The sequence below is a fragment of the Vicia villosa genome, unplaced genomic scaffold, assembly GCF_029867415.1.
Source record: "Vicia villosa cultivar HV-30 ecotype Madison, WI unplaced genomic scaffold, Vvil1.0 ctg.000364F_1_1, whole genome shotgun sequence".
Lineage (NCBI taxonomy): Eukaryota > Viridiplantae > Streptophyta > Magnoliopsida > Fabales > Fabaceae > Vicia > Vicia villosa.
The window spans coordinates 523630-545740 of NW_026705165.1; the positions used below are offsets into that span (position 1 = coordinate 523630).

Here is a 22111-nt window from a genome sequence, read left to right on the forward strand (position 1 = left end):
CGTTTTATTTATCGTTTTGAGTTTACTTAGTATTTCTGGATTTTGCTCTGATAGTGTAACATATGGGCGATTTTTCAGCTGTTGGATTTTTTTCAGAGTTTCGTTGGATTTATTTCCTTATGATGGAACTAAGTTGCTTTTAAAAGTATGGGATATTTTGTTCAGCTGTTGATGTTTTTAATTTCCTATGCTTAATTTTAAATCGAGAATGATGTTTTATGAGGAATGTGTGATAACCTATGATGATTTTAAAATAAATAATTTTCATGATCCTTTTAAATAAGAGTTTTTGGGGTTAGGGTGTTACACCACTCACTCCATAGATTCCTTTTATTATGAATGGAACAGGAAGAATATTCATTCACCACATATATTGATTTACCCTTCGACAACACATTTCTCCCTATAAACCCTTTTCTCTTGAAATTGAAAATAAGAACAAAAAAATCTACTTTCCACATTATTAGAATTTCTCCTGATCTACCTTAGGAACCTTTTGAAGTCCATTCCACCTCCTTGTCTCCCCCAATTGTATGAACTCATTCCACCTAGATATGTTCAAGTTTGGTTTCCTAAAGCAAGCAAACATCAAATTGCTCCTTAGAAATTGTCTAACCCAACCTCCTTCTTTTGATCGAGCTTCCGCACCCATGAATATTATAGGGCATCATATTCATGTTGAATTGAATTTGTTTGCATCCTTCAGGCTTTTGCTCTCTTGATCCCTTTTCTCACAACTATTTATCTCATCCACATGAACATTATCATCTTTTACACCTTTTATCCTGAATTTTAGTGCCTTTTCCCGAATTTTAATTGGAACTTCAAGCTTCTTGGACTCCCAGAATATTTTGATTCCTTCTACCATATCTAAACCAATGGTTGAATCAAAGCATAAGGCCAGTCCTCTTGAGAATCAATCTGAATCTAAATTTGCATGTGGCGATGATGATGAAGGTGTTGCTCGTGAAATTTGTTTAACTTGTTTTTGTGGTCTAAGAGAAGAGAAGTAAAAAGGTTTAAATAAATATAATCCATTGTCCACCCTGCCTGATTGAGTGCCTCATTCAATTGTATTATTGGCATTCAATATTGAGGAATGAACTTTAACTCTGACCTAGAGTAAATGGAATGCAAGCCTACCTCTTCAACACGTGGTTTTCTAGAAGCTTGACATGGTGGGCCAACCTTTTTGTGCACCAAAATTGCTATTGGACATTGCGCCATGTGTTTACCCTTGATTTTTGGTAAACAAGCGCTAGTCCTCCAAATCTAGAGGCTTTAGTTACTCGCAGGATCGACTAGATTGATCCTAAAAACATATGTGTCCAGTTTCTATGTATTTAGGTTTTTTAGGCATAAATGTAAGTCTAATCTTAAAGAAAAGAAAATAAATTATTGTAAAGGTTTTTTGTTTAAAAGTAAAGGACAAACGAAGTAAATGACAAAAAAATAGTAAATTTAGACAAGAAAGTAAGGTGTTCGACAAAAAGGGTAACAGGAAAAACTGTAAAATGGTTGCAAATCTAAATAATTGTTTGTAAGTGAAATAAAATGGTGTTTTCGCACGTACTCTCAGAGTAACTATTTTCTCACTACGCTGGATACTTTGAGTGTATTTCAGTATTTGTACAAAGTTGAACACACGGAATCTAATTACTAAGATCCCTATATATACTATTTCAACTACAACAGTATTCTATTATGAAGATGACATGTTTCTTGTCTGCATGCGCTTCGCTTTTGACAAGCCTCAACGCGTCCTTTCTGAGGACTGATAAGGCCAAATGTTTCGCCAATGGCCTATTTCGAATTCTCTTCGTCGAATTCCAGATCCAAGTATCTTAAAATATTTCTAAGTCCTGGATAACATACTTGGTCCATCAACATGACTAATTTCCATCGAAGTGAATCCTTCAATATCCGTCGAAGTGAACCTGTCTTTTTGGAATTTCCCTATTTATCTCCCAACTATTTTTTCTTCTAGAGAGCGTTGAGTTTGCAGATAACACCATGTTGACAAGCCTCCTCCTCCTCCTATGTTTCTTTGCCCCCGATTCTAAATGTCCTTCGAACTGATCAAATGACTTTTCTTTTATTGCACCAATAAAACCACCCACTGATCTTACTTGACCCACTTTTTCCCTATCATCGACTTTTTCTCCTGCCAACTCTGAAAACACCACTAAAGTCGTTTAATCATTGTTTCTCATACCTGCTCTGCTAACCTTAGTGTCCTTTAGGTCATCATCATCTTCATCCTCTACGTCATTTACCTCGTTTTTCTCCCCATCCATTCGTCAGAGCTTGTATCTGACTTTGATGAACCTAGGTTATTTGACATTCATGAGGGAAAACATATCCTCAATGTTCCATGAACATCCTTCACTACTTTGAAGCTAAAAAAGTTTCCATTTATTTTTACATTGAAAACCTCATTTAGAACCATGGAACATTTGGTTCTAACTAGAATCCTTGCAACATTCATATTTTATTATTCTCTTGTTGCATCATCGGAGCACATGTAAACATCAACTGGTTTTGTTATAAACTCAAAGAATTTAAGATTCCATGGCTGACATGGAACACCATAAATCCTCATCCAGGTAACTTTTTCCTTGTCCACATACATATGATCCCATCTTATAATATTCTTAAACAACTGTTTTAGCCAATTTCTTCTGGACTCTGCGAAGCCTAGAAATTATCCCTCCTCTATTTCTTCAAGCATAAAAATATTTGGCCCAATGGAGTTGCTTTAATGGTAAAATATCTCTTTGTATTAAAGATTTCATGAATGTTTTATATCATACTTGGGCTTCCAGTCACACTCATGTATGCTCTATTAAACTTATTCCAATCTTCTTCATCAATTACATTGAACTTCAAATAAGCATACATTAACTTGTTTGTCCGGCGACTACCTTTCCTTTCATCAAAGTTGCAAGCAGGTCTTGCTTGTAAAGTGTTGTTCTTTGACTTATTGGAAATGTTTATGAGAACATTTGCATACGATCTTACGTTTCTAGTTCCATAGCTCCCCGTCTTATGAAAAGTTGCTTCATCAATTACCCCTATTACGAGAGGTTCCTCCTAGATCTTTCTTCTCACCCCTTCTTGACCCTTGATACCTCCAGTTATCCAAATCTGGTCTTCTTTGAAACTTTGGGAGATTCACAAAGATCTTCTGTTTGCCAGTGAAAATGCTGTCTAATTTGATCGCGAGCATTCTTGCTTCCTTGACCCCAAAAAATCTCACAAAGTCGTACATTCTTTTTCGAATACCCGTTTTAGATGGAATGATTATCATATCTTCATAACTCTTTAAACTCTCATTACTTTTTTTTCATTTGCCATTATCATGTATCTAAGTAAAAAAAGAAGGTTGTAATAATAGTTGGATTACTCCTCGAACCCTTGTTGTCCCATTGGTTATTTCTTCTTAAACTATTTTTCTTCCTAACATTACGCCACCCTTCCTCCTCCATCTCTCTTTTTTTAATGTAAAAAGAACCTCTACTGACTACTAGTACTCTTTCTAATATATTTTGTATAAGAGAAGAAGAAATGCATACTTTGATATAAGAAGAGAGGTTAATGTAATATGAACATCATTCTAAAAGGAGAATGTAATTTTCTCTAAATTTTATTAGTATTAAAATAGGCTTGCAGTTCAGAGGTTTCAAATTTTAACCACTTTCATAAAAGATAAATAGGTACAAATATTTGTAAGTGCTATTTAAATACTAAAATTTTCTTTGGTATCATTCTCCTATACCATAATTTTTTATCATAAAAAAGAAAATAATTAGTAATAATTAGTATTCATTCAATATTTATTAATACAATTATTTGATTAAGAACAAAAACTTTAAATTAGTCTTCTATAATTGAAGTGTCTTCAAGCTAGGAGGACATTTGAGGTGTTTGTCTATTGGAATTAATATCATGGATCCAAAACTTTCTTGTAAAAATTAGAAAACTTTTTTTTAATAGTAGAAATTTTAAATGACCAGAAATATGTGACAATATAAAATAAGAATTATATAGTAAGAGATGACACAAATTGTGATTCTTAGTCAATGGGTTTTGCAGTCAATATTCATTTTTCATCTCGAAGTTTGTTTTTCTTATGTTTCTTAGTCAATCTTTATTTCTTTCTCCATCTTATATTTCTATTCATTCTTTTCATCCAAGACCATAAAATTGGTGAATTTTTTTGAATAAAAATAATAATAAGTCAACAAACTTAATTAGAATTTCAATTATGGTCCACAAGAAACAAAGTTGAATCAACTTTTAACGAAATTTCCAAGATAATTCTATAATTTATGGTACGACCGTGTGCAATGTGTTAATTCTAATTTCTAATACTCCTCCATATGCCTGTAATTATAAAACAAGTAATTTTAATGTGTGTTGACTCTGACTATAAGAATTTCTACAAACTTTCATCATATATTAGTAATTTTTGTAATAATACCTATATTTAATTTACATTTTAAAAAATAAATTTGTTTTCTCTCTTTAAATACATCACTAAAATGTAAGAATAATTAACCAAAAAATATTTGGGTGAAATAACGGCGAAAATCTCTTCCGACTTAATTAAACAGGGTAGTGTGCGGAACAAATCTAATTTTAAAAAAGAAATAAATATTTTAAAGTTTTAGTTTTGTTTTTCTTTAAGATTTTGGGGTTTAAAATTAAAAAAATATTTCAATTGTTTTTTGAAGAAAATTGTTTTCATTAAACTATAGAAAAAAATAAATTTTATTTTCCTAAATTTTTTTTAACAGCCTAAAAAAATTATTTTTAATTTAAGAAAACTAAACATATTTTAAATAAGAATTTAATTAGAATACACCGATAATGTAGTGAATCACAACTATTAATTTATCAAAAGTGTTTAACTTTTATTTTAATTTTTTTAAAATAATATAATTGAGTGGTTGTGATATATTGATAGTGTAAAAAAGTTTTATACCGACAATACATAACAATTAAATTTGTTAAACAATATTTAAATAATATATATTTCTTAAAACTATTTATATCATTATTAAATATGTTAATATGTTAATTTTTTAAAACTATTTATATCATTATTAATATGTTAACATGCTAATTTTTTAAAATTTATATAAGAAATTTTTTGAAACTCTTAATTGAGACCTTTTCATCTAGGTCTTGAAGGATTTTGGTTTTAAAGATAATTTTTTTAATTTGATAAATTCTATTCTTAACTAATCTAGAGGTGAAGATCACTTATCTCTTTTTTATAGGGGAATGTTTTTCTCATATTTATGTGTGCATCCAACATTTTTGGAAACTGAATTTTTTTATAAATTTGGAGATGTATCTCGGAGCGCATCTAAAATCATATAAGAATTTGCTATTCTGAAATTTATCTCATTTTGAACAAAATATAAATTTTTAGACCATCCATTAATTTTTGAATAAATGATGTTTACATATATGCATTTTCAGATACACTTTTTACGCATATAAAGATGTATTTTCGTGTTAAATTTGGACACAATGAATGTGCTTCATCTATTTATTTTGAGAAATGGCATAAAAAGGTATGTCTAGAGATGATGCATCTCTGAACGTTTAGAACATTATTGACTTTTTATGATGGTGGAGGAGAACGGTAGAAAGAGCAAATCCTCTTTTACATTGCATTAAAGAGAAATTGCTTAGTATAGGTTTATTTCAGGCCCGCTTGTTTTAAATTTTTTTAGAAACAATTTTTTATAGTGCTATATATTTTTGTTTAAATTTTTTTTTTAAAAAAATTTAATAAAAATTTTAAACGAAAAATTGATTTAAATAGCTATTCTTAAAATTTTATTTTAAATGTTTTTTTATTTTGTTATAATTTTTTTTTAGAGTCAATTCTTATTTTGGTGCCTCACAAAAATTACACAATTCAAATTAGTCCCTCACAAAAAAAAAGAACCGATTTAATTCCTTACAAAATTTAACCGGACCATATTAGTCCTTCTATTAATATTTTTTTTAAATCGCTTTTTTTCATACTTTTAAACTATGACTGGACTGCACATTGACTTTTAATTTTATTGTTTTATTTTTAAAATACTAAATTAATTTTTAGTTATAATTTCATTTTTAAATATTTCTGATATAATAATATCAAGTTAAAATTATTTCTTATAAGGAATCGAACCAAAAACTTTTAAACAATATCTTAATTCTTTACCACTATGTCAATATGCATTCATGACAAATAATTTCCAAGATTTTTAATAATATTAAATAATTCATAATTTAAAACAAAAATTACAAAATTTATACAAATGGGTCTCGAACCTAAGTCCCATAAATGATAATCGCTTTACAACTAGACAAATCAATTTCTATTGTTAATATTCTTAATGATAAATATTTAACTTAATAATTTAAGAAAACATTTACTTATTTAAATAACACACAAATAAATTTAAAAATAAATTTTATAAAACATAAATCCTCAATATATTTAATCGATTAGAAATATATTAAATTATATGTAATTGAAATTAAATAACACACAAATAAATATTTACTTATTTCAAACTAATTCAAATTAAATAATAATTAATTAATTTAATAGTAATTTATCTCATTTTTAAAATATTTAATCAATTTAAATTAAATAATCAGTTAAATTTTCAAATTATTTAGTTATTTCAAACTAAATAGTGATAATTCAATTAAATATTAATTTATTTATTTTTATTTGATAAATTATATTTAGGATTTATATATTATTAATTTTATTTTTAAATTTTTGTATTATTTAAAATTAGTAAATATTTATTTGTTTGTTATTTGAAATAAGTAAATGTTTGTTTTGAACTATTAATTTAAGTATTCATCATTAAGTGTTATGGACTGACCCAATCATCAGAATTGGCCCAATCCAATCGTAAGCATAAAAATGGCCCAATAAATATTGACCCACTTTCTCAAATTGACGGGGACCACACGTCCTCTCTTGCTCGTCTACCGAGCACGTGAACGATGTCCTCCCCTCCATAAAGGAACCATTCGAGCATGTTGACTCTCCCGTCTCCGCCAATGGCTAATTCAGACCTGGATTTTTAAGGACTTGTTCAACTATCTCCTATATTTTGGGTCTTGGAAATGCGCTCAGCCCAAAATATAGCTTGACTAAGTCACACACAAAAGAGAACACTATAAATAGCCCTCTACACCTAGAGGGCAAAGTAATTCAAACTTTACCCAAAATCTCATACTTTCTGTTGTACCTTTGTTCTCTTATTTACTTTGGCATCAGAGTGCCTTGCAGGCACAACCCCTTTTTACTCTAAACAATCACCGAAGATCACGTCGTTGTTGCTAGACATCTGTTCTGACTCTACGCGAACAGTAAGAATATTAACAATAGAAATTGATTTGTCTAGTTGTAAAGTGACTCATTTAATTTAAACGGATTTGGGTTTAAGACACTATTGGCACAAATTTTAACTTTTTTGTCTTTTAAATCATAAATATTTAATATTACTAAAAATCATAGGAATTATTTGTTATGAATGTACATTATGTACATTGTACTAGTGATAAAGACTTAAGATATTGGTTAAAGGTCCTCGGTTCAATTCCATATAAAAATTTTATTTTGGCTTTTTCGATATTATTAATTTAGAATTGTTTAAAAATAAAATTATAATTAAAAATCAATTTAGTATTTAAAAAATAAAAAATAAAAAATAAAAGACAATGTGGCAGTCCAGTCACGGTTTAAAAGTATGCAAAAAGTCGGTTTAAAAAAAATGTTATCAGAAGAACTAATATGGCCCGGTTAAATTTTGTAAGAGATTAAATCAGATCTTTTTTTGTGAGAGACTAATTTGGGTTGTGTAATTTTTGTGAGGACCAAAATGAGTCTTCACTCTTTTTTTTAATATCAAAATTTCAAAAAATCACTTAATTTCAAAAATATTTTAAATAATTTTTTATAAAAATTATTTTTGAACTACTTTTTTTTTAAATTGCGATTTCAACTATATTATAATCTTTAATATTATATGTTTTCATATTTACCAGGAAGGTAACATTTTTGCCGATTTTTATGGCGAATTTCGCACTCGATACATGTGCTACTGTTATTTTTTATTCCTTTTTTGCAGAGATTCGGAATATTTTGTAAAGAATAAGTTAGATATATATTTCTTTAGATTTTCTTGATCTCGGTACTAACTTGTTCTCTTTTTGGTAACATTTTTGTCATATATATATATATATATATATATATATATATATATATATATATATATATATATATATATATATATATATATATATATATATATATTATTAAAAAAACTTTAATATTATATATTTATGTTATAGAATAACAAAATTAATTTTTTAATTGATAAAATACAAATTAATTTTTTTAGTTTTGAAAAACATTTTAATCAAAATTATTTTAGAAAATACAAATAAAAAATCTATTTTTTTTTAAAAGCAAAATCAAACAGACTCCTCATCTTATAGTCAATGATAAGATTATTAGTATGAAAAATTCTTGGGGAATCCTTATTCACAATCATCCCTTTTTTGCATATAATATTAAAGTTCATTTATATGCAACCTATATCGGATAAAATCAAAGTTAAGTTATCTTTTTGGAAGGGTTGTGTCCCTATTTTTAAAGGTAAACCAAAGTACATTTATATGCAACCTATATCAGATAAAATCAAAGTTAAATCAAAGCTAAGTTATCTTTGTGGAAGGGTCACCTCCTCTCCATAATGGATACAAATCAGCTTGTGTAATCAATAATTCAAGGCATGTTTATTTACAATTTTAAAATATATCTTTGGCCTAGGAAGTTTATCAAGCAAGTTGACTCATGTATAAGAAATTGTATCCGGACTACATTTGCTCTGTGTTATGGCCTGGTTTGAAAAAAATCTTTTGATTTAATTCATTAGGGAATTTCTTAGAAGATTGAATTTGGTAGTTCTATAAGCCTATTATACTAATACTTTTGAATACACTCATCATCCAACAATGAATTTTCCATATTTCTTTCTCATTTCACAATGAATTTTTTAAGATTGAAAAGATCCTACTAACACCCTAGTTTTCGTTATCAACATCGGATACAGTTGTTTGAACCCCACCCTTATAAAACATCATATTTTCTCTAACAAACTCCCCTCCATAATGAAAAATCACAGCGAACTTAGTCATTATCTGTTTCACAAACCCTTTTAATTACAATCCCGGAAACCCTAAAGCAAAAAATACATGAATATGCTAAAATGGAATGTAAATAACATACCTTAGGTTGTGATTCTTCGACGAAATGCAGCGATTCTTTAATGAGACGCAGAGATTCTTCAATGAGACGCAGAGATTCTTCAGTGGAGCTCCTGGGAGCTCTTCAATGGTGATTCACGTTAGGGCAAATGTTGAGGTGTAGAACCAAAATGATTTTGTAAATATTATATGTGAAATAATATGATGTGGCATTAGTATGTATAGTTGGCATTTAAAAATAAATGAAAAACAAAAAAATATGACACTGGGCATGCCACATATGCTAAGGGCGTGTGCCAATTTACCACAACGTTATTCTAAACAGAATCTTGTAATGGCAAGGTTACTTTTGCAACAAAAAAAATTTACAAGGGGGTAGTCCAAATATGACCTATATGGCAGGGGGCAAAAATGGTAATAACCCAACTTTCTATTAATGTATTTCTTAACATGTAAGGGCACATGTTAGCATTACCCATTTGTAAATTATGCACAAATATCTACCTCGACAACAAACGATCAGTGCCTAATTTAACACCATCATTCACTTCTTTCAGTTTTACACCATGCTTCACTTTGATCAGATTAACATTCACACTCACAATCACTTTAGGAAACATATACGAGTGCACCATATATACCACCAATAACAAAAAATAGTGTTAAAACTCAACTATCAAAACAATCCGGAGATGCATATTCGGACCACACTAAACTTCGTCCAGAGATGCATATTCATAGTCAATGTTCATTTTTCATCCAAAGATACATCTCCGAAGTAATTTTAAGGGTGTGTTCAGAGATGCATCTCTGAACTATGTCTGCTTCTAGAACGCAACCAAACTAGCATGAATGAAAACATGGCAGCAAAATCAAAAACATACTAACACCAATATTTCATTAAATAAAAGCATCCATTACATAGATAGTCACAAAATAAAATTCAACATTAAATAAACATTTCATCGGGACGTTGCAACATAATGATTATATCCTTAACGGATCTTTGAATCTTCACATCCACTTCAATCGGACCATTTGATTCTTAACGCAGAAAAATACCCCACATAAACTTTAGATCTTCATTTGTCTTCAGTTCAAGGTTGGTGAAATGGACATTCCCTTCGTTGTCAAATGAGGGTGAGCGATACTATAGCTTGACAACTCTGTGATTTTTTGGAAAGCGCGACAAAATGTTCAATTTGGATATCAGATATGTGAGGGATGTTTCTTCGGTGACCCTAAACGAAAGCGGTGGTTTCTGACCATTGAAGTACACAAATACAAGGTGAGGATATGAAATCATTATTTGGTTTTAGTGTTTTGGTGCAATAAATAAGGGTTGAGACACACCTTATTTATACAAGTATTGGGTAACTTTGGACCACAAAATTCTTATCATGTATCAGGTAAATATTTGGAAATGCATATCCGAATAAATAAGACATTTTATTACAAAAAGGGTGAGTTTGGAGTCACATGTCCGAATAAACCACGCGTTTAATTATAAAACGGGTGACTTCATAGTCACATTTCCGAAAACTTCACTAAACTAGAAAAAAAAAACAGAATTTTTGTAAACATGCACATGCATTGTAAACCAAAAGCAAACCATAAAATTAATATGTATTAAATCATATCAAAATTAATACATACAAAAAGTGTATTGATTACAATCTAAAATGCATCAAAAGATCTAGTACCGCATAAATCTATAGTTGATTCCGCCTTTGATGCTTCCTTACTTTATTTTTCAAGCTTCATCAACTTGGTGAACTCTATCATCCTTTCCGTAAATTGATCTGACCGCCTCAATAGTTGAATGAGTCGTGCACTCGATCGATGTAGCTGAAATTGGACACCCAGATTTTAAATAAACCTGAACAAAACATAGACCCTTTGAAAGAAACCATATGCAAATGATGTGTTTGGCATCGTTTTTAGGTAGACCACTGCGTAATAGAAAAAATGTCTCTGATAACCCATGTCTTGTAAGATCGATACACACTCTATCATACACACTTGCTATCAGGTGGCTAATTTTCGGAAGCGCATCCATTTTGAAAATGGTGTCTTACCACTACGACAAGGAACAAGTGCATTTTGAATTGAATCACAAAATTTGAAACTGTATAACCTCGTGTAAAATTCCTATGCGTCGTCAACTCTTTCAAAAATGAGACGCATACAAGTGGGTGATCCTCCTTTAATTTACCAAGCAATCCGGATACAACCTGGTAACCACAATTACCATCATCCCCAACATTCACAATTCGCTCAATGTGTTTATACATAAAAAAACGGCATTTCATCAAGGAATTCAATCCCGAGCATCGGTGGTGGAGGTAGAGGAGGTGGTTTGCTAATGCGAGCACCCTTTTGAACACTTTTTTGAGATTTTGAAGTTAGAGAATCTGAGAAATATGAATCAACATGTTCAAATTACGATGGAGACCGCTTTGTTGAATTTTCATCTTGAGTCGTTTTTACCTTTTTTGGAGCATCTTTGGTTTTAAGCGGTTGTGAAGAAGATTTCAAATTTATTATTTTTGGATATGCAATCTTCCTCAACTGCTCTTTGATGCAACTTCATGGTGTCATGTGCCTTCGCAAATCTATCTTGGATTATTTCCCACTCGGTCTGGAAGCTTATACAACCTTTACTATCCTTCATCACACCATCATCATCAAACCAGAGTTTTTTCCAGTGACTATACACTTCATCCATACGTATCGAAGAATTAATCTTTAATTTTCTTGCAAATGATACAAGCACATGGAAGACCATAAGTCTTCCTAATTGTGCATCCATACTTTGTTGAATGCGTACCTGTCTGTTCAGCTCGTTTCGTTTCGTGAAAGATAAAATTCAATGTCGACCGAGATACGCATCCAACCAATTGTGAATAGAGAATGTAGTCTTTGAATCTATGTTCTTGCACTGTTATGCTTCGACCAAATATGATTTGTATTTTTTTTTTTTGAATCTATGTTCCTGCTGGACATTTTCGAAAACGAAATGTCTACTAAGTTATAAAAAAAATTAAATTTAATAAATGTGACTACGGACAGGCATCTCCGAATTTATCTTTAGGTTTATTCGAAGATGCATCTCCGAACTAAATTTTATTAAAAAATGATGTTTGGTGCGTTCGGAGATGCATCTCCAAATTCACTCGAAAATATTTTTGAATTTCCAGAGATGTGTCATATTTAACAAGGGTGGGATGAAAAATTGCCTATGTCCATTGTCAATTGTGTGTGAATTATGAAAATAAAAGAGTTATGTCAATTGTGTGTGGATTATGAAATAAAAGAGTTATATCAATTGTGTGTGGATTATGAAAAGCACTCATCTTCCTTCCTTCCTTCACGCTAACACTTATATTAGTAAGAAATAGGTAGCACTTCGTTTTCAGTCCTTTTATGTGATGACACAATTAATAGTGATTAGGAAAACATTCTTAATCATTAATAAGTTCATGTTTAAAAACACTGAACTTGCTATTGCTAAAATTCAAACTTAATCTTATCAAATCTCATTTATTTTATTAAATCCGGCTACCCAATTTGGACTAAGCTATAGCAAGCCTGATAGTGGTCTACTGTTTATTCAACTGTTTGTTTATTTTGTTCAGAATTTCTCAATTCACTTATAAAAATCGTATGCTGATGAAACTCGTATGATTATAATTAATTAACAAGGCTCCTTAGGCATAATAAAACTTTCATATATTTTATATTGTTCAATGTCACATAGAACACACTCACACATATACATTTACGCTCAACCATGCTAAAACCAGAAAATCTACCACCCAAGCTACCCTTAAAACATAACAAACCAAATACTATGAATACAAACAGAAAACCCCACAACACATCAACATCTACATATAGTTAGACTATTGTATAATCAGTAGACTACTTGCTGACCTATGTTGCGGCCACCGACGACACGATCATTTACAGTTTTGTCAAACCTCAGAGATGATAGCAAAGTATCACGGCTAGTCAAAACTGCTTGGAAGAAACCATCTACTCCCTTTGCAAGAAGATCCATTCCTTGGGAAAGCTTCTCTGCAGCCGCGCCTAGTTCCTCAACAGTCTTCAGATGTGATTCTTGCTCAACTTTGCCTTCGGTATTTACACCGCCTTGGATGGATGGATATAACTCCTGCACAACAGCATCAACCGCTTCCATCTCGTTCAACACAGAAAATTTCCCACTGGAAAACCTAACTCTAATTTCCTCATTTACAAGATTCTGCAAACTTTTGAAAGCTGGTGCCCATGAATGCATGTCGGGCACATCCAAGTCTAACAACTTCTTTGAAGTGCCAGAGAATGCAGCCGAAAATACGCTGCAAACAAATACAGTCTCCACCTTGACTCCATACATAGCTTGCATCAAAACCTTACCTTTGGCAGAGTTTTTGACCTTAGGAAGATCAAGTGATCCCACAAGACCATCTAAAATGGTGCTACATTTCTCAATTCTAGGGTTCTTAGCATTAATGTGATTCCTCCAATCATCGAGCAAAGAACATGCCCGAGGAAACGACTTTGCTGAGGCTGGTTCTAAAATGTGCAGGGCACACTTAAGCGGGAGATTGCCTTGATTCAGACGTGAAAGCTCGGAACTAAATGCGTTGCAAATGTCTAGTAACTTTGTGCTTATGTCAAAGTAGACATCAACCCATTTGTCATCCCAAACAGTCACGGGCAGGTCAAGTTCTATTATAAGAGTACGTATGTCATTATGGGATTCACAAAGTGAATTCATAGCCGAAGTCATCCAAGACAAGCTGAGGATTTCATCCTTGCTTTTGGGCATAAGTTTCCTTAGCCTCTCGGCTAATGTTGCCTCAAAACCTTGTAGTACTTCATGTAACTTAGGAGATGTGAGAGAACCTTTATGCGACTTCATCCGGAAAGGATTTCCAAACAGGGAGAAAGGTCGGGAACGTGGATAACTCATTTACTGCATCAGCAAAATTGGAAGGTAAGATATCTTTAAATTGCAACATTCATAAAGACCCACATATTATAGTAAATCATCACAAAATGCAGTTTCCAATGAAATCTAAGTGCAACAAACTCAAATTATAACTACAAATCAACATATCAAAACCAAACTTATAGAAAATAGTTATTTAACTTGGTTTCATTAAAATTCAAATAAACAAAAAAATCTACCCAAACCAAATTGATAGTTGTTGAAAATCAATTCTTATATCATGTTTGGTTTGTCATTGATAACCCAATAACCAGTGCACTAGAGCATACAGACACATGTTTGGTTTGTACATGCTAATTTCCATTTCTAAACTAAAAATCCAATCTAAGATTGTTTATTTATGAAGCACGGACACGACACTGACATGTTGACACCGGTAATAATTTTAATAAATAAATAAATTAAACGTAATAACAGACACTAACACTGACACATACATCTTTTTTTTCAAGAGGTTATTGTCATCAGAGTTATCAATAGCAGCCGCTATCGGCTCTATTCCGGGATATCGGCCCGGAGCGGTGACCCTATGCTATTTGATGTTTAGCGGGTAGCGGTAGCGGGATGCTTCCTAACCCGAGCAGGTTTAAACTGTTTTGAACGTCAAAACCCAAATTTACCCTTAAAATAAATAAATCATACTTTTTATAAGTAATAGTCATTTAATAACTCTATTCCTCTCCTTTGTTTGGTTTTACATTAAATACATGTGTAATAGATTATTCATACAATTAGTCTAAAAAATAGTCAACTAGCGATTATCCCGCTATCCCATTTTCGGGGTCGGCCGCTCTGCTCTGCTATCTGGGATTGATAACTCTGATTGTCATAAGATTAAAACAAGTTAGGTGCGGTTTTTGATACCATATTCTCAGCAGTTTATTTCAATTCAGTTCGGTTTTTCTTAAAAACCGAAACTCAAAACCCTAATGAAAATCCACAAGTTAAAATCATAAATCAGCAACTTCAGGAACCATAGACAAGCATCTAACAACAAAAACAAAATACAGATCTATAAAAAATAACCGTTGACCTTCAATTTCATCATAAGCATATTCAGATCTAAAACAAAAACTTCAAAACTTCAAACAACGCCACTCAAATTCAAGCATAGAATTATAAAATCGAAATATACAAATAAAAAAGCAAACAAAAAATTACTCAACCAAACCAAACAAAAAATTAAAAAAAAAAAAAAACAAATCATCTTCAATCTCATGAAATACAATTAGATCGTCGAATAATAAACCGATTAAACCGAACAAATTCAACAAACATCAAATTAATTCACAAAATTACAAAAATAAAAATCAGATATTTTCCATCAACAAAAAAAACAAGTTTATTTATTTGCAGAAAACATAAAATCAAAGAGTAGAAGATTTTCACCTGAGATGAGAAAATCGAAAGAGAAAACGAAAAAAGTTTGGGAGAGATTCGGTAGCAAAGAACTTTTCGTCTCTATGAAGCGTTTAGATTATTATGTGGTGGGTGAAGTTCTTGGTTGGTTGTAGATAGATAGGAAAGGGGGTTTTGATATATCTACCGTGGTTGTTGGATTTTTAGGGTACGGGAGGACACGTGGATATATGTGATTCGGCTGTTGTGAAATTATGTGCCTTTATTGTATTTCTATTTTTTTTCTACTCGTTTTTTATATGACGCCGGCATCCGAGAAGGTTCATTTTTTTTTATAATCTTTTTCTTTTTCAGAGGACTTGTTATTTTACGCGGACCGTTGATTAATTATTAATGATTAGAATAAAAATTTATTTTTTCCTTTTGGAAAATAAAGTAGGCCTAAGCCAAACAAAAACAAATATGGCACTAACTAGGATGGCGTACATGGGTTATGGGTTGGGTGAAACCAACAACCCAAGAAAATGGGTTGGATTATTGGAAGCATATGGTTTTCAAAAATAAAAAATTATCAAGGTTTAAAAACACTTGTAGTCTCCTATTTAGGTGATTTTGATATTTTGGTCATTTGTTTAGGTGTTTTAACATTGTGATCTTTCATTTTAAAATTTAGTTTTTTTTAGTTCTTATATTTTTTTTTTAAAGATTTTTTATCCCTCTCGATTTTTGTATATGTGGTCTTCTCATTTATGAGGTGGCAGTTCAATAGTGGCGTCATGTTAGAATTTATGACTTGTTCATTTCTATCCCATTGAGAATTGCAATAAAGTTTTACTTGACTTGTTCATCGTTATTCCATTGAGAACTTCTTTTTGTCATCTTCATAACAAATGAACGAATTGAAACTTAGAAAGGAGTGTGTGGTTTCAGCTTGATTGAGAGAACAACTTGATAATGTATGGTTTCGATTGAGCGAACAATTAAGAGTTATGCTTCGATTGGTTTGATTGAAGAAGAATTGAGAAATTAGGATTATGGTTCAAGTATGGATACCCCCCGAAAAAGAAGATTGTTCATGTTTTGGACATGAATGGAAAATAAGAGTCTTCATTTATTTCAAATATCAATTGAAAATTCACTTTTTTTATTTATTAACTTTGTAATAAATAAATAGGTTGTAATTAAAAAATAAATTATTTCCTTTAAAAAAATCAGACTTGGCGTCACTCTTGAATTACCACGTCATAAATGAAAAGGCCACAGATGCAAAAGTCAAAGAGGACAAAAAAAATCACATAAAAAGTGAACTATAGAAACCAAAAAGTTGGGCTTTAAAATAGGGGACCAAAATATTAAAATCACCTAAATATATGGATCAAAAGTGCATTTACGTTAATTATCAATTAGATTTTGGGTAAATTCAGACTCAATTTATTAAACTCATGATTTATTAGGTGACTATAATTTTTGTTTTTTTGTTGTGTAACTTGATTAGTGATAACTTTGACGTATTTTGGCCAAACACAACCCAAACTAACTGACATACATACACCCCTAAGTAATAATACAAGAGAAATAAATCTCCCAACACTCAACAAAAACAAAAAAAATTAAAAAACTAGATTCAATTAAGTAGGAAAATGCTATTAAATTCATAAGTAGATTTAATAAAGTTTGATTCATTTTTACTTGTAGGGTTGGCAAACCAGCATGTCCACCTCGTTTATTCTTGCTCTGCAAAAACCCACAAAAAATAGATCATAGTGGAGCAGACGTAGTAGAAGGTACCGACTAAAACCATGGTTTGTCCCGCAAAAAAAATGGGTCGGGTCTAACAGGCCCTGCACCCCTAAAACCTACAATTTGTAAAATTCATGTTAATGTTCGCATTGCAAAAGTCAGCAAAAAATAAGAATGGTGAATATAATAGTGGGTGTTGACCTAAAACTTGGATCCGCCCTGTGAAAAAATGCAGTCAAAACGGGCTTGCTTGGCTGGCCTGAACCATTTTGCCACCCCAAGTCACGTTTAATATGGGTTAAAGCACACACATTTTCTTCAAGATAAACATTAGAAATTTTGATTTCTCACTTTAACCCTAGTAATTTTCTAATTTGATGAACAAGTATGAAATCAACAAAACTGACTGGCTGCTCAAGGATTAAACTAGCAACCATGACCTTTGAATTTACGTGAACTTTCTTGTATCCTTTAGGTTGCGCGAAATGTGATCCTTCAAGCACCTCGTAATTTTGCAACATATGCATTACAACTATACAATAACTTTGAGTATCCACAAAGCAACTAGATCCACTAATCAGACCATATGTATTTTTAAAAAACAATGTTTTCATTGATGGATATTTTCTTTTTGACATGAAAAGATTGATGTTTTCTTCAATATATAAAATTCATTTTAAATAAATATTTAATTATCATATATTATTTGGATAAATAATTTATACAACAATTGTTTCGGGTCGACCATAGGATCAATACGATCGAAGTAATACATAGATCCAATCCAACTAAAGTGTTAATTAGGCGGCGAGAAAATGTACATTCACTTTGGGATGTCAGATAAGAGTACGCCTCTCTTTCTCATATTTGTTGTCGATCTACATCTAACGGTGGCTTGCAATTAATATTCAATCAATTATGAGTGGTTATAATTGTATCTATTACATAAGAGTGATCCCGGGTCACTCAAGTATTACTCTCATTCACACTTTCTTAGTTCTATCTCTCTCAAATATTGACTTGGCAGTAGAGCGTTAACCTTGCAGGTACCTCATCTCTAGGGGTGGCAAAATGGGCTCATCCCATATGGTATGCTTGTTTTGCCCGCCCTATAGTGCAAGGTGGACCAAGGTTTTAGGCCATCAACCTTTAATGTGCCTGCCTCGTCCGCTCTTTTTTACGTGCTTTTGCGTGTGCAGACATTAATATAATTTTACTATGGTACGAGTCAAGGTTTTAAGTTCGCACCTATCTCGCCCACCTTTTTACTGCGCTACGGGTCAAGGTTTTAAGTTCGCACCCTCTCCCATGTCCGCCCCTCCCCGCCCTATTTTTTTGCATACTTTTGAGGGGCGGACCTAAACGTCGCGGACATGCCCGTTTGTCACCCCTACTCATCTCTAATCATCATAGATTTCTACCAACGTATTAGAAGTCCTTCTACGATGGTTATCTTAAACCTACCATTAACTACCTATTATATTACAAAATAATGGCACCGTCTATGAGAATCGTTTACTGACTCTCACTGATTTCTCATTATATTTTTCTAATCTTCTCTGTTGCATCATCGCTAGTGCTTTTATTAACTGCTTTGGTCATTAGTTGTGATTTTTAACCTTCTTGCAAACATTTTATGATATCGTATGCAATGGCTGAGTCCAAGGCAATTCGATTTATGACTCACTGCAACATAGTTCTTGTGTTTGATGTTCGATCAATGTTTCACATGTTTCATGATACCATATTACCAATTCTTATTCTCACAACTAAAGAACCTCCTCTACATCAAGACGTACATGCTTTGATATTGGTTACTTTGTCCATTACGATGTCACGTTAGGTTCCAACTTCTCAATCAATTGCTCAAAAATATATTAAATTTCTCCATTCCATCAATAATTTTCACTTCAACCTTCATAATATTAACATTAGTCTTTTCCTCCATAATTGTTCGAATCCTTCAAACCAGAATTATCACATAACCTTCACCAACTCCAAACCATGTTAGGAGTTTTCAATGATAATAAACTCATGATGAACATCTACAACCTAGTGCGATAGCATAACACAGGCTTCCTCACTAAGAGACTCATATGCATCAAAAAGAATTAGTAAAAATTTCATTCTCACATTGCAACTCAGCTAGAGGTTATGCAACACTGTCACTCTGGAATTCGTTCTGAGGGGCACTTATGTCAACGTTGAATCACAACCAAAAAGAGTGAAAGAGTTTCCAGAGAGACGTTAGCATAATCCCCATAGGTATAATTCTCTTCCTCATGACCCTAAAGACAAGGATAACATCCATACACCATTCGAGGATTGTCATCTCAAGAGATATTCTTAACACCATTTTCGTAGAGATAATAGATATAATACAACCTTTAATTCCTTCATCCAACATAGAAAAAAGTTAATTAATTCCTTCGTAGAGAGCAGAAGAATTTTCATTTACAATTTAATAATAATACATTATATTATTATTAAATACAGAAAAAATTTTAAAAAAATAATTAATTTTTAAAACTAATTTATAATTTATTAACAAACCAACTAGTTATTATTAAATCATAAAATAATAAGATTTTATTAGGATGGTGGTCAACAATAGTATTTTTAATTTAAATTAACTTTTCAAATAAGTTATTTATATTTTATTTAATGAATTTATTTATTTTTAAATATTTACCATACAAAATATATTGATTAAAATATACTCTTTAAAAAATATTTAATATTTAATATACAAAAGGATTAGATGAATATCAATCCACTAAAAATATATTAATAAATTGATCGAATGGTTATTATGCTTAATGACTACATTTGATTGATTTTACTTCTTTTTTTTTAAAAAATTAATAGATTTTTTATTTATCTAATCCATTTATTTTGTCATTCATATATTTAGTACATTTATCTTATATAAAATCATAAACCATATTAAAAAGAGGAATATTTTGTAAAAGTTTATGCAAATATTTAGCATTTTTATAATACCGAATTTAGAGTGAATGAAGCAATGCAAGAGAACAACTAATCTTTTCAATTATTTTAAAATAGAGTTTATATAATAATAGTAATTGTGATATTTCATTTGAAACAAAAGTCATATTTGGTGTGAGTGGGATATATATTCAATCAACTACAATATTGGTTCAATATTTAATATTTTATTAGCTTATGCCCATAGTTTGTGCATCTTAAAGTGTATAAACAACAATTTCTTCAAGAGAGTAATTCTATGGACTAATAGTTAAAAGATGCTTATCACTAAATTCAATTAATGGGAGATTTTGGGGGATGGAACTTGAAAGGTTATTAAAATGACAATGTTATAAAAATGGGAACACTAAAAACAAATATACAATAGTTAATCCAAAGAGGGTCCACACTCCACAGTTGATAAAAAGTCAAAAATGGAAACTTACACTTGTTTTGAAAAAGCTTTCTTGCTTTAAATTATAACTGACCAAGAAAGTGTCATGGTCCATACATAGTACAGAGAATTATTTTTTACATATGAATGAATGGCAGTGAAGAGGAGCATAATCAAGTCTCAACAAACTAATCAACCATTACCATTGATGAATGAAGCAAGAGACAGAAAAAAGGGTCCCCACCCAAGCTACATACACATTTAGCTGTACAAGGATAAAGTATGTACTGGCAAGTCTGATATTAGAATAAAAAATGGAGGAAAGTACACTCATCTTCTCTAAAATAGTTTAAAATGACAATGATAGAGACTATACTAAAAAAAAAAAAACTTTATCCACCTCCCTATGGGGTGACCCCAGCGAAAATTTCAACTTGCCTCTGCTTCGGAGATGTATCTCCGAAGTATTTTTTTTATTTTAAAATTTTCTCAGACTTCGGAAGTGCACTTCCGAAAACACCAAATGGGAGGTGTTTTCAGAGATACACTTCCAAAAACACTTTTTTTCACATTTTGGAAGGTTTCGATAATGCACTTCCGAATTATGCAAAAATTGTTTTTTTTTTATGTTTTTCTTAACGGTCCCGTATTTTTAATTAAATGAAAACGCCGAACAAAATAAACGACATATCAACATAAAATACTAATATGATAAATAAAATCCAAATAATATATATATATACAAAACGAGTAATAGTGTGCGAAATACAATCCGAATACATGAAAAATAAACCCGAACTCCTACTAGGTATGCCTAACCCTCACTCCCTGGGACCTCCTATATGCCGCCGCACGGCCCGCATCACCGACAATCCTCTCCACCACGGTGACTGCCTCTGGACCGCCCTGATCAATGATACCTCGGTCAAACGCGTCCCGCCCAAGCAGCTCTATCCGCTGGCAGATCGGCAGGAGATCAATGGCATGGTCATCCTCGGCCTGCTGGTTCTCCAAGTGCTCCTCGTATGTTGGCCTAGGAGCGCCGAGAGCGTCGGATGTCATCAGAGAATGTGACACCCGATAGAACCATGTGACATACCCCTCCACACTGTGCCAGTCTAGGGTGACCTGCATGCGACGATACTCCTCCGGAACCACATGACGCTCCCAATCCGCAAATATGCCAGTGAGCTCCACTCGGGTAACTGTGTCGGGAGCAGCCTCAAAAGGTGACCTGCGTATCATCTGCACAAATCCAAACTGCCGCATGCACCGCTCAGGGAGATACCTCACCATGGTGTTGGTCTCGC

General features: G+C 31.8%; 1 protein-coding gene across 1 annotated transcript; it reads right to left on the reverse strand.

Moving 5' to 3' along the window:
• Positions 1–13010: 13010 nt before the first annotated feature.
• Positions 13011–15864, reverse strand: LOC131627475 (protein BPS1, chloroplastic-like). The gene is made up of 2 exons (XM_058898329.1): positions 15710–15864; positions 13011–14284 (listed from the first exon to the last, which is right to left on the reverse strand). Exon 2 carries the CDS (start codon positions 14279–14281, stop codon positions 13217–13219), a length of 1065 nt encoding a protein of 354 aa, XP_058754312.1. The 5' UTR covers positions 14282–14284; positions 15710–15864; the 3' UTR covers positions 13011–13216.
• Positions 15865–22111: the final 6247 nt, after the last annotated feature.

Bases quoted from the DNA above. Each gene is read 5' to 3' on its own strand.
- LOC131627475 (XM_058898329.1), bottom strand. From the start codon at position 14,281: ATGAGTTATCCACGTTCCCGACCTTTCTCCCTGTTTGGAAATCCTTTC.